Source organism: Lolium rigidum, chromosome 2, assembly GCF_022539505.1.
Source record: "Lolium rigidum isolate FL_2022 chromosome 2, APGP_CSIRO_Lrig_0.1, whole genome shotgun sequence".
Lineage (NCBI taxonomy): Eukaryota > Viridiplantae > Streptophyta > Magnoliopsida > Poales > Poaceae > Lolium > Lolium rigidum.
This window is the reverse complement of record NC_061509.1, coordinates 164,810,053-164,824,145: the sequence shown is the minus strand read 5'-3', so window position 1 is coordinate 164,824,145 and position 14,093 is coordinate 164,810,053. Positions and strand designations below refer to the sequence as shown.

General features: G+C 42.4%; 2 protein-coding genes across 2 annotated transcripts in view; both read left to right on the top strand.

Annotated features, from left to right (window-relative positions):
- Positions 1-233: 233 nt before the first annotated feature.
- LOC124692553 (replication protein A 32 kDa subunit B-like) lies at positions 234-4,101 on the top strand. The gene is made up of 10 exons (XM_047225946.1): positions 234-392; positions 501-611; positions 1,550-1,647; positions 1,734-1,775; positions 1,864-1,941; positions 2,843-2,921; positions 3,012-3,083; positions 3,161-3,234; positions 3,544-3,612; positions 3,686-4,101. The coding sequence occupies exons 1-10, from the start codon at positions 234-236 to the stop codon at positions 3,768-3,770; spliced, it is 867 nt and encodes a 288-aa protein (XP_047081902.1). The 3' UTR covers positions 3,771-4,101.
- A 3,594-nt stretch (positions 4,102-7,695) lies between these two features.
- The window catches only part of LOC124692554 (replication protein A 32 kDa subunit B-like), a 7,528-nt gene continuing 1,130 nt past the window's right edge, over positions 7,696-14,093 (top strand). The window contains exons 1-6 of the mRNA XM_047225947.1: positions 7,696-7,746; positions 7,819-7,920; positions 8,525-8,581; positions 8,758-8,855; positions 8,929-8,970; positions 9,064-9,141. Of these exons, the coding sequence (XP_047081903.1) occupies positions 7,696-7,746; positions 7,819-7,920; positions 8,525-8,581; positions 8,758-8,855; positions 8,929-8,970; positions 9,064-9,141 (428 nt within the window). The remainder of the gene's footprint in view (positions 7,747-7,818; positions 7,921-8,524; positions 8,582-8,757; positions 8,856-8,928; positions 8,971-9,063; positions 9,142-14,093) is intronic.

Below are 14,093 nucleotides of genomic sequence, written 5' to 3'. Positions count from 1 at the left end.
CGGCGTCCCTGCCTCTGCCAAACCATCGTCGGGCCGTGCGCCGCTCTGCCACACCCATACCGACGACGACGGACGCACGCGGCGGCCCAAAAAATTCGTAACACGAGCGGCGCGGTCTTGTCTTCCCCCACACGATACAAAGGCCCCTTCTCCCTGCCTGCCTCCGCTCCCGCCCTCACCTCTCCCCTCCTCCTTCCTCGGCAAGACTAGGGTTTTACCCACCGCACCACGCGATGTACGGCGGAGGCGGCCAGTACGAAGGCGGCGGCGGGCAGTACGACGGCAACGGCGGCGCCGCGAGCGCCAACAACCTCTTCGGCGGCGGCGGGTTCATGCCCTCGCAGACCACCAACACCCCGGAGGGCGGCGGCGGCGGCGGCGGCTTCAACAAGGTACCACCATCCCCCGACCCCTCCATCCGAATCCGACCTAGTTAATCTCCCGCTGATTTGCCCCCCAAATCTTACGCCTTCGTTTCGTTGGGGTCGTTGTGTGCTCAGGGTCGCGGCTCGCAGACGCTGATGCCGCTCACCGTCAAGCAGCTCATGGACGCGTCCCAGACCAACGACGACAAGTCCAGCTTCGCCGTCAATGGCTGGGAGGTGTCCACGGTACGGATCTCGCATCGCATCGCCTCTCCACTGCACGCGCTGCCTAATAATCTTGTACTGTAAAAAAAAAAACGTTTCTTTGGAGCAGCGATTCGATTTTGTATGTTTGCAGTGAAATGCGCAAGGTTCTGATTTGCATTCGAGTTAGCAGAGCCGAACCGAAGCCTTCCTGAGGACTGAAACCTGTCTCCTCCAAAAGTATCACCAAGAGGAAACGGATCTGTTATCATACCTGTAGGCAACTGGATTAAAATTTTGAACATATGACACTGGCCAGGCGTGTTGGTTTGGCTATGAAATGGGGAAATAAACACTAGCTTAGCTTGGTTAGTGTGCATATCGCATTTGCCCAAGTTTTGCAATTCCTATCCTTTTCACTGCCCACATCCACCATCTATGATAGGGGTTAAATGACCTACACCAATGGCTCTCCTTTACATGCCATGGCTCTGCCCTGCTAAACACCAGTGACCACACCATCGCCAATCACAAATAGAAAGCGCTGGCCAGCGGTATTCTGTTGTTCCGTTCGTTGGTTGCCGTTAGTCTGATGGAACGGATGTGGTACAGTGGTAGGGCAATGCAGCCTTCCCTTCCCTTGTCACATAATTTCTTGCGACATGACTGGCGTAAGGAGCCAACGTGGCACCCCGGTTAACATACACATTGTTCCTAATTGCTAACAAACACTCCTGACACAACCATTCAAACAGGTTGGGGCTGGCTGCAGTAGAAATGCACGAATTGTGCTGTTATGTACTTATGTATTGACACGCCTTTAAGTTTTGTGAAACGGGTGGTGTTTTAGATGGCCTCAGCTGCAGTTGGTCTTTTGCTATTTGTGTGTGTGTGGCTACAAATGGGTTTTCTTTGCGTACTTTGCTCCCTACCAAGATCAGCTCCTTTCTTCTGGTTGTTTTAATTGCCCTGAATTGCAGGTTAGGCTTGTAGGACGCATGCTGAATAAGAACGAGCGGGTCACAGATGTAACGTTTGTTCTTGATGATGGTACAGGCAGGATAGAAGTGAATCGCTGGTGAGATGTCTCATGTATTTATTTGGCCTGTCTACAAAATTTTGGACCATCAATCATATATATGACGGCCTTTATTTATTTTCCAGGGAAAATGAGACGTCTGACACTGAGGAAATGAAGCTAGTCAAGTAAGCGTTAAAAGTTAACTTTCATTTGCTGGAAGATCAGTTTTGTATGCAACCAACTTGAGATCTTTGTACCTGTTCTTTTTTCAAGCGATGGTGACTATGTTATTGTCAATGGTGGTCTGAAAGGCTTCCAAGGGAAGCGTCACGTGGTTGCTTATTCCGTGCGGTGAGCACTTTAATCTTCATTGTAGGATACTTCATAATTGTTTTATGTCTGTTAGGCTGTGGTTGGCATTGAGGTGGATTATGGAACTACCATTTGACCAACTGTTTTGGCCTATTTTACTGTTTGGGAACCACCTTTTTCCTGCTGCTGTCGTTGTTTTTTCCATTGCTGATTAAGAATAAGGAGTGTCTATTTCTAAGTCAACTTGAGAAATTCTTATATCGAAGCCTGCCTATTGCTATCATTGATCCTTTATCGAATGGAAATCGGATAGTTACACTTCTTAAATTGATATGCAACTTCAGGTTTGGAGATGTGCAATGCACATTTCTACAGATGAAGTTTCACAAGAGTTTTTGTGCAACTCTAGGTCCCAGAGCAACTTGGTTGACTTAGAAATAATGTTTTCTGGGTTGCCTTAGAAACAGCAAATATGTATTACATTAGTAAAGAACTGTCCACTTCAACAACCGCGAACCGAGCCTTAGAATTTTAACGAAGTTTGCCGGATAAATATTTGGTCTTTATTGAACTATGTGACTACTTCAGTCCTCTTGCTTTATAAATCATAAAGTGATTTGTATTTATGCAGCTTTTCCCTCTGCTATGAATAGGGAATAATAAAATATTGCAGTATGCATGCACAAGCATGTGATTACTGTACAAGCAACCAATGTATCGATATAAGATGTTGTAAAGATTAATCTAATGTTTGATTCTTTCTCATGCAAATGCATTGATATATTAGATTGAAAGTATTTTGTTATATGATGTGTTTAAAAGCAATAGCAAGATTTTTTGGGGTGATAAAGGTTGCTAACCTGGACTATGAGAATATTTTGTGCCCATTTGATATATGTGGCTACATTTTTCTTATATTAGTCTTACTATTTCTTGTCAGGCTTGTAACCAACTACAATGATATAACACATCACTTTCTGTACTGCATTTATGTGCATCTGGATCTTGCCAAGGCTAAGGTACTATCATGCCATTTCTAGGATTTTAGTTTTTACAAACTGAATAATATTTATGATGCTTTTATTTATTTGGATTTTTTATATTGGTAGAGGTTGGCGTCTCAGCCCCAAGCAAATGCTAGTACATCAACATGGAACCAAGCTCCACTTCCTAATAATCAGGTGGTTTTGGGTACTATATCATCATTTTACTAGATCTCTCAAATTATTATCTAATGTTTTTGCTCTTCATTGTTCAGTCTGCATCTGGAAATACTGCTGGAAAAGAGTTAACTGATTTGGTCATGAGTGTGTTTCATGACCCAGTACTTGGGTAAGTTACTATGAATGATGTTCACATTGTGTTATTAAGTGCTTTGGATTTTTTATTAACATTAATGCATACATAAATGCTCCTGAGTATGCATGTCTTTGGTGGAAGAAAGTTGCAGTATCATGTTATGCTTAATGTTAGTGTCTTTTTCCTGTAATTTGTAGTACTGGTCCCTCTGCCCCCTCCCTCCCATGATCATGGTAGTTACATACATAAGTTTTTGTACTTTATTTGCCTTAATATTGTCAGCTTTCCTCTTGTTTATAGAATGGGTAATGAACTAATAATAAGTGAATTGTGTTCCTACAGAAACATGGAGCATGGAGTAAGTGTTGATGAGGTTGCTAGCCGTCTTAAACTATCAGATGCAGTGGCCAGGTATCACCCGTTCTCATCTCTTCCTCTGAATTGCATTTGACATTCTTTTTTCATAATCCTGTTTCTTTCACAGGTCGACTGTTCAACATCTTGCTGATATTGGCAACCTTTATCCAACTATCGATGACAACCACTTCAAGTCTGCACTGAATGGTTGAATATGTTAGGATCCCTGCTGAGCTATTAAGATAATATAGGCACTTTCTTTGCGTAGTGCCTTGATGGTCCTGCAGACAGTCGAGACAAGATCAACTTAACAGCTAGGTTAAGTTGCATATCAAGTATTCAATGTTATGGACTTGAGTGGGTTACTTCAATGCCTCCAGCACATATATGCATGTGAGACACTGAGACCTGCAATTAAGATCTTAGGGTCTGCATTTCGCCCAGGTAAAATGTAATGTCATGGTTCCGTTCAACTGGAATGTGTTGGTTCCATTCTTGTGTTTATTTTTACCAACTAGGTGGAATGAGTTGGTTCCAATTCTATGTTTGTGATGGAATGAGTTGAATTGGGTCAGCTCAGCTTTTTCATAGGAATGGTGAGCTTATATCCCATATGTGCGTTTGAGTGTATTGCACTTTGTACCATATTGTTACTAGTAGCATTTTGTTCGTATTTTTTCAGCAAAAAACATCTACAGGTGCACACATTCACAATCAATCCATACAAACTCTATTCAGCCATGTCAAGTTCATGTCACAGTAGCCATCCAAAATCGCGTACTAGTTAAAGTTCATTACAGTACATTCTACCATGCCAATTAAAATGGGCTCTAATACCAATTTTGTTTAGTTGTGCAAGATACGTATATGGAATCGAGAGTAGCCAATTCTAAATTTGTGTTTGGATGGTCCATCTAATTGAATTGGGTCTTCTTCATCTTTGTATTTCCGGCCGCCTTATCATGACAAAGCCCTGCTTCACGAGGGTCCCTAGTGCATGATTGGTAACACGTCCTTTAAAGAGGCCCTCGGAAACCAAAAACTGGATGGATTGGATTCCTGGGCTCCTTCCATGTCGTGACCAGCTCACATGTCAAAGCACTCTCGAATTGGCTGTTTTTCCAGATGCAGGCCCGTGTAGAGTGAGCCTTCCCTTACATGTGTGGTTTAGGAGCGCTAGATGCCGATGTCGGTTCTAACAAGCGCCATAAATTTCACTCACCGTCCACTTCCTCCTCCTCCTCCTCCTCCTCTCTCTCTGCCATCCCCCAAACTCGTTGGCGGTTCATCTGCCGGTAGCAACGCGTAGACTGATGGTGGAGTTTGTCTGCCATCTTTGCTTTTCCACCTTCTCCGCTACTTCGACTTCAACCGCCTATCGTTATCTCCGAGCAAGAACACCTTCACCGCCTTGACTTTGACCTTCGGCTCGGCAATGACGGTAAGTAATCCAAAATCCTTCACTGCCTCTTGTTTACCGTAGATATGATCATATATGGTGTGTAGACGCGTAGCAGATGACATGCATAGTTGATCTGCTAGGGTTAGGGTTCCATCGGATTTCTGTTCCGGGTGTTATTCGATTTCTTACATGCATACCGTTCTTCTTCCTAGTGTTTTATCTGATTTGTGAAAAGCTTTGTTGATTCACCATGACCTTATAGTTCGATTGTCTTTGATGCTTATGATTAGATCTATGACAATGCGTAGACCAATGGGGGTAATGAACATTTAACATATGTTCTCAACCAGCGTACCAAATTGGTTGTGCATGGAATTTGCTAAATGTTCAATTATCTCGTAGACCGCTTGTTGTTATGGTAATTGATATATATGCTACACTTATGACACATACATTTTATTTATTGTGTTAATCCATATATCAGGCCAATGATTAGTCAACAGTTGTAGGCGTGTGAAACCACTGAATCAACGTATGTGTACAAACATGTGTTGTGCATTTATCCTTGATTAGTGGGCTCCATGCACCTTCATACTATATGAGGCCAAAAAATATATTATTCTAAGGACAATGACTAATCAGGTATTCAAAGGATGATGTAATCAAAATTAGAGTTATGTGCATAGAAAAGTGTGTGCATTTCTCTTGATTCGCTTACACCATCCATGAGAATGCTCTGTTTATATATGGGGCCTTTAGGGATGGAGTTAGTGAACCATGTACATTAATAGGTTCACTGATCCCGTCTATGAGATTTATGTGTCAAATGATCGTATGAGGCCCTAACTATTTTTTAATTATTATGATGAGCCAATGATTATAATATGGCGGCCACATATTGGTGGCTGAATGATCTTTTCTGACTTGAGCATTGTATAATTACTCATGATTGTGCATAGCATTTGGTCGGAAATGATCATTCATGCCGCTAGGTGATTTATATGAGGCTTCAAGTATGTTACAATTGGTTTGTGAGGTTTATGATGCCGATGATTACAATGTCGACCAGATGATATGTATCTGCCATGTGTTCTATCCAACAACAATGATTGTACAACATACTTGGTAGATACACATTCATCTCGCTGACTATATGAGGCACACAATGTGCTTGTTCATTTTTAACTGTTATGATGAGCAAATGATTATAATCTGGCCACATATTGGCGTCTCATTTTTTTTCTGTAAATGTTGAGCCTGGGAGTGCCCGTGAAGGTTCCCAGTATACCTGGGCATGTGTCGGGCCGGGCCGGGCCTCGGGCCGGCCCGAGGTAGGCCCGACGCAAAAAAAATCGGCCCAAGCCCGGCCCGGCCAAAAACCCACCAAGCCCGCCGGGCCGTCGGGCCGCGGGCCGGGCCGTAGTGTTAAACTCAGTTTTCGGGCAGCCCAGGCCCGGCCCGGCCCGTGTGTCGGGCCAACAATTCTCGGCCCAGGCCCGAGTTTTTCGGGCCGGGTCGGGCCGGGCCGCTCGGGCCGGGCTGCCCATGGCCAGGTATGGTTCCCAGTGAAGAGGGCTCCACCAAGATACAAAGGGTACGACCACCCACTGTTGGCCACTTCCATGACGATGTGTCATCAACACACTTCTTTAAGGTTTTGATGGCTCTTAGGATTAGGGTGCTCGCTCCCACACTTGGCTTCAGGCCTTACTTGGGCCCGACGTCGAGGAAAATGACCATGAAGACCACCACAAGGTGCCAGTGGGAGAGGGACATCAAGGAGGTCACTGACAATGCCATCCTAAAAGGTGGATGGGCAGATTTTTTCGCCATCGCTCCACAACCTGAAGATTGACTACTTGCTATTTTTCAAGAAGCTCAGCGTAAGGGAGTACAAGTTGGTGGTCTTCGGCTACTCATGTTGTGAGGTTGATGGCATCAACCTGAATGCACGAAGAGCCTTGACAAGGATGACTAGTGATCAACGCTGTCCTGCTTGTTGCTAAATAATCATCGTTGATCTAGCTGTCATGCATTGGTTGGTCGTAGGAACAGGCTTAGGTACCCTTGCATTATGTTACTATCTAGTAATACTAAAATAATTTGGTACTATGATATGGTATTGTTGATCTTTGTTGTTCTTATTGTTCTTCGTGTTTTTGTTGTTCTTCCTATTGCTATGGTAACCTCACCACTTATGAGAAGAGGTTACCATAGCGCCTCGATGCTACAGGGTGAGCAACATTGAGCTAAGCATGTTTACGTAGCTCACCAAATAACCGCGTATACTATCTCTCATGGGCCTTCCAAAATTTCACACAGGCAACCAAACGAAATCCACAACGTAATTTTTGTACCTTTTCTTTCCAACCATGCCTCCCAAGTTAACGCGCCCGAGAGCCCCAAAATAGGCTCTGGTCAGCATGGGATATCATAATTGGTTCAAATCAAGAGGGAGAATGTGGTCCCTCAAAAAAAAAAAGAGGGAGAAAGTGGGGCCGGGATAGGGTTGCTAGCACCCGTTGCAATCTTCGAAACAGGAGATACCCAAATATTCATAACAGGTCCTCCACGATACAAAGAACCGCCCCCTACGTCCTCTCCCGCCCATCCCCTCCTTCCGCGCAGGACTAGGGTTTTACCCACCGGACCTCACAATGTTCGGCGGAAGCAGCCAGTACGACGGGAATGGCGGCACGGCGAACGCCAACAACCAATTCGACGGCCACAGGTTTATGCCCCAGCAGACCACCAACACCCCGGAGCGTGGCAGCGCCATTACGAGGGTATTGTTATCTCCCCTAATCCGACCTAATCCCCTAGTTTCGACACCAAATCTAATTGGTGCGTGTGCCCAGACTCGCGGCTCGCAGGCACTGCTCCCGCTCACCGTGAAGCAGATCATGGACGCGTCCCAGACCAATGACGGTTTCGCTGTCAATGGCACAGAGGTATCAACGGTACAGATCTTGCCTCTTGTCGCGGTGCTGTGTTATAGAACTCGTTTCTTTCGAGAAGTGATTTGAATTGTTTCGTGCTTGCTGTGAAAGGTGGAAGTTTTGCATTGGAGTCGGTTGAGCCGATTTAATTGGACTGAAGTATACACCTTCTTATTAGTAGCCTTCCTAAAATTATTACTACGTACTACAGTACTACTAGAGAGGAAAGTGGTCACTTCTTATAGTTGTAGGAAATTGGATTAACATTTTGAACATATAACACGTGCCAAGTGTATTTGGTTTGACTACACAATGGGGAAATGAACAGTACCTTGGTTAGTGTGCGTAGTATATCCTATTCCTGCCCACATTGAAGTCGTCTGTTGTGCACATACTACTTCCGTTCCAAAATAAGTGTCGCAGCTTTGTGTAGATACGGATGTATCTAGATGGATTTTAGTGTGTAGATACATCGGTATTTAGAAAAAACTATGACAATTATTTCGGAATGGATGGAGTATTTCCTAGTTACATAGCTGGTGTAAGGACCCACTATGGCATCCCGGTTAACATACACATGGGCCCTAATTGCTTGCAAATACTCCTGACTCAGCCATTCAATCAGGTTGGGGCTGGCTGCAGTACAAGTGCAAAAATTGTGCAGTTATGTACTTCTGTAAAAGTATTCCTAAACCTTGAGGCTTTGTGAAACGGGCAGCTGGCTCAACTGCAGTTGGCCTTTGACTATTTTTGTGTGGTTGCAAATGATTATTTTTTTAGCACTTGGCTTCTTAGTGAGATCGACAAAGATCAGATCCTTTTTTATCTAGTAATTGTTTTAATTGCCCTGAATTGCAGGTTAGGCTTGTAGGACGCATGTTGAATAAGAAGCAGCAGGTCACAGATGTAACGTTTGTTCTTGATGATGGTACAGGCAGGATAGAAATGAAACGCTGGTGAGATTCATTTGTTGCGTTTGTTGGTCTACCAAATTTTGTACCATCACTCATATATTTATTTATTTCCCAGGGACAATGAGACGTTTGACACTGAAGAAATGAAGTTAGTCAAGTAAGGACTAAAGAGCTAGTAATTATCATTTGCTGGCAAATCAGTTTTATATACAACAAACTTGAGAGCGTTGCCTTGTTTTTTCTTTACAAGGGATGGTGACTATGTTATTGTGATTGGTGGTATGAAAGACTTCCAAGGGAAGCGTCAAGTGACTGCTTTTTCCGTCCGGTGAGCACTTTAATCTTCCTTTTAGAATATTAGGATGTGATCTTTCAGACCTTATTTCTTCTATTAGGTTGTGGTTGGCATTGCGGTGGACTATAAAACTGCTATTTGTCCAACAGTTTGTTACCTACGGTATACATGCACAAGTATGGGAGTATATACAAAAGTGTTTTTATATGAACGATAATATTATTCTGCACCCCGCCAGACTGCGCCCGAGCCGCACCACACCGAACCATCCCGCGCGCTCCCGCCAGGTAGTAAGCGACGTAAGAAACGTGGAATGCGAAGTAATATGCTTGGGCAGCTTACGTCGTCCCACGATCGAGGGCCAGCCCATCATCTCATGACCCAGGTCCTTTAACCACCGCCGTAGAAAAAAGCATGCATCTGGGGTAAGAAGAAAAGTGGCCACAGTGCCACACGGCACACGTCCAGCCCCACGTTTTTTTCTTTCGACAGTGAACACGTACAGCCCCAAGACTCATTCTGCCAAGTACCACAAGAAAACTTGATCTAAACTTAATGCATTTCTAGATGCACCACAATTCTAATCGTAAGACACTGAAAAAAATTCCACTTGGGCAAATTGTCACGAAGGAAAAGGAGCTCCAAGCTGGCCAGAAAATGACTGGACGTAAGAATTATAAACATTGTACCAATAAAATCATAAGCATAAAGAAAATCAACATGCCCTCGTAGTCAAATCTCTCAGTTTTAAAGATGCATGACTGACAAATGGGTACAGAAATAATGTATTACTCCCTCTATGCCAGAATGTAGTGCCTATAAGATTTTTTCGAAGTCAAACAATGCAAACTTTGACCAAATTTTTATAAACATTACAGACATCTCGAATATCAAATCAATACCGTTAGATTCAGCGTGAAGTATACTTCAATATGGTATATATAGGGTATTGTACATATACACATTTTCCTCAATAATCTTAGTCAAAGTTAGGAAAGATTGCACACTATATTTTGGCATGGCACGGAGGGAGTACATAGCAATGACTTACAATTAGGTTCCTTAAACAGCTCTGGAATTTCGTAAGCCGTAGACTGGCAATGATATGAATTACAGAGTATAAAAAAAAAGAATAAAACCAGTCATATACAAGTTGGTAAAATTTGGGTTTCAGCATGCTAAACACCTGAAACCCAACTGAGAAGCATTAATCAAATGCCATCGTCTTCGAAACTGTTCTGCTTGCCTTCCATTTGGAAAAATACTATGCAGTACTTCCATACATTTGTCAGGACTCAGGAGCATCTTGTTAAAACAATATAAGACTGCTCAAAGATGCTTCACTAGCTCGAGAGTGCAGCTTTTTAATCAATCTGCAAGAAGATGGACCTGCTTAGCTTATTTCTTAAATTGTAGATTTATAGGCAAGAGATTAATCTGCAAGAAACGAATTCTGACAAAGCATAGAATGCTTTTACCACGCCATCTTCCGTGCTCAACGCATGCTATCAAAGATGTGTGCAATCATCTACAACTAGTGGAAGCTAGTGTGAGACAGGTACCTATACTGAAATAAAAGCAAGAGACAACCTAAAAAGAGAAAAAACAAAAGCAAGAACTGAAATAATCGTGTCAGCTTACAGAGTTCTTCTGCTTGAGAGCATCCTAGTTAAAATGACCAGCTTTCTTACAGTTTGAAATAACACAACACTATGCAACACATAACATCACATATTATGACAAAAACCACATAATCAGTCACTTTTCTGCTATTGCATATCTTCTATTCATCAACTAATCATCATCACAGCTGCAGCCCAATATGGATAACAATAAACATAGTCCAAAAAAAGAGTAGATATAGAATTATCATTCTTAGCATACAAAATGAAATTATGGACATAAATGAACAATATAAGAAAACAAACAAGTGTGAAGTACAGCGAGCATCGACATTAAGGGCTTTCCAATGCAATTCATGCACTAACAAGGTAAACAAGGCGAACAAGTCATTTTTTCTACCATTCAGACAATGAATGCTAATTCCAGAGATAAGTCAGGGCAGCACTACTCATATGTTGAAATAATAAGAGTTCATAACAATCATCATCAAAGAAAAGAATCAATTACCTTCCTGACTTGTTATGGCAGTTATGTATTGCGATCTCTTTGCCATTGGCAAATATACCGTTTACATAATTCAAAATCTAAATAGTATATGTATCACTTGCGAAAAATGACTATAGAATATCAAATCAAGCATACAATCTACCCATGAAGTATTAAATGAAGAGAAAATTCAGACAAAGAAGCATTGTCCACCTGAAGAGTATAGAATATAGATGCACCCCGGAGTCATGAGCAAATTTGGTGCACATAAGCATGTGTGCTTGCGATCATCATTATGACACTAATAAGAATAATTAAATATCAGAAAATACTAGCGATGTTGCTTGATAAAGACAAGTAAGTTTGTTTACTAAAGCTGTCTCACCTCCATACCATGGCACGTCAAACAAATGAAATTTCTAGTTAGAAGTTTCGTTCGTGAAGACACAAAATAAAAGTTGTCCACATGCGCCATTTTTTATGTATATGAATTATGTGGCATCAAAACTTAAATAGCTTACCAAACTTTTCAGTGCATAAAACAACAAAAAATGGCTCGATGTGGTCCTCTTGTACTGTGTACCAATATTCTGCAACAAGTAATAAAAAAGAAACGTAAAAGCATCTTAACTCCCTAATGTGGAGTTGCAAACATGTCTGCATTGAAAGTTCGGTTTATTTACAGAAGCAATAATATGAACAATATGCTCGTTCACATACGACATCTAAAAGCACGTCAGCATACTATGATTTCTATATCAGTACAAACCTTTTGACCCACAGCGAATACCCTTTACCAGAATGGAGCTAAAGAAGTATATCTAGTAATAGTATTTGGATGAATTCGCTATTCATTAAAAAATACCAGGTCCAACAGATTAAAACTGGATGCCGTTTTGATTTATCCAAATCCAAATACAGATCTCGCCTATCTTTAGGTGGAATCACAAATGACTTAAATCAAGACCAGAATTATAGTGGTAGTGTATTCAACCAAATATTGTGCAAATTGATGCACACACAAAGATATATATTGTTCTCAAACATATCGACATCCAAACCATGGTAAATCAAGCAAATGCAGCATCTAGTGCACGCTAACAATTTCAGTTACATAATCGGAAATTTAAGTAGTTTATGTATTACTTGCAAGAATGGATGTAAAGTAACAAATCAAGCATACAATCTACCATCAAGTGTTTAGGAAAAGAATATTCAAAGAATTATACAGAATATAGATGCATCCCAGAGTAATGAGCGAAATTTGGGGCTCATCGTTTATGCACTAATAAGGAGAATGAATTAGCACAATGTACTAGGGGTGTTGGTTGGTAAATAACAAAATAAGTAAATTCGTTTTCTGAAGATCTCTCACCTCCATATCATGCCCCGTCAAGAAAATGAAGCTTCTAGTATGAAGTTGTGCTCATGTAGTTTGCTGTAGGTCTTGGCTATGGAAACTTCAATTGCCTTTACATCATACAGATCAAAGCCATGGACGGTGGTTCTCTGCAGCTTCAGTAACTAAAGCTCACCATTACATGGGGGGATTTTTTGGGCCAACAAAAAAAACTAGAATAGCTAAGAGTCAAAGTGGAGCTGAACCATAAAAGCAATACCAGTTACCTCATACTATGTTTAATGATGAAATAAGTTATATGGCCACAACTCATCTTTGAAGGTCAACACAGCTGGGAAAATGCATAAACTCCGTTATAATCTGTCGTGATTCCGCACATACATCCAGAAATAATTCCCGTTTCAAATACTGGCTAGAATGTGTCTTACGTCTCTTCTAAGCTAAGCTTATCTCTTCAAGCTATTATAACTCCCAAAATCAGCACAATTGCACATGAACCAAATTATCATATAGCGAACGTTTTATTGCGTAATCCTTTCAGTATGACCGAGATAATCTAAAACCTATCTAGATCTGATAATGCTTAATCTAATAATAATGAAGATTTGATGGACCAGAACATATAAAAAAGTAGCGCTGAACCTGCGGAGACATTATAGACAACATAATTTGTAGCTCAAGACAGATTAGGATTGGTAGCTGGACTCGAGGTAACGCTAGGTCTGATTGGGAGAGAGAAGCTATTTTTGATTCGTCCCTGACATCAAATCTTGTACCTCACGGACCAGATCATCACCGCCATGAAATTCTTTACCATCCTTGGCTGAGTAGGACAAAGGCTCACATTATCAAATCTAACGGAGGCCATAATAAAATTCGTGCAAGAAGATTGAAACGAGCAATAGTTACCAAGCAAGGAGATGAAGCAATACGCGTCGAATCTGAGTCTGTGGCCGCCGTAGTCACCAGTTGCCGTCACCCGCCGGCCCCTCGTCCAATCCCCTCCGGTAGAAATAAAGCACGCCACGCCGCCATTGCTGCCGATGCGGCCGCCCGACCACGGCGCCCCAATTCCTTACGCCGACCACGACACTGCCCAGGACACGATTGCTCCGCCAACCGCCCACCTGCTCGCCGCCGGACGGACATCCGCTCACCGCGCAGCCGCTCGCCGCCCGACCTAATCCCCAGTTGTAGCCCTTGCCGACTGCCGCAATTCCAGCTGCAGCGCTCGCCGCCGGCACCACGCCTCTAGCGGTCGAAATTTCAGAACTGCACGCACACGAGTGGGAAGATGGTGGGCTAGCTCGTAACCACAGACTCCATGACCAAAAAGAGGAGAGAACCGTCGATGTAAAAAGAAAATTAAAATTATGTTAACCCTGATGGACCAGACTAGTTGGGTTCGGCTAACAGGTTCGGTGGACGATGCCTGGTCCGGCTTATTATAACGACCCGAGTGCAGAATATTATTCTGCTCCCAGGGTATCTAATAGAGTTTCCCTATATATATATA

Excerpts from the sequence above, each read along its gene's own strand:
- LOC124692553 (XM_047225946.1), top strand. The coding sequence starts at position 234 with ATGTACGGCGGAGGCGGCCAGTACGAAGGCGGCGGCGGGCAGTACGAC. Across the intron at positions 1,776-1,863 it reads GAGGAAATGAAGCTAGTCAA|CGATGGTGACTATGTTATTG; the intron begins GTAAGCGTTAAA and ends TCTTTTTTCAAG. Across the intron at positions 2,922-3,011 it reads TGGATCTTGCCAAGGCTAAG|AGGTTGGCGTCTCAGCCCCA; the intron begins GTACTATCATGC and ends TTATATTGGTAG.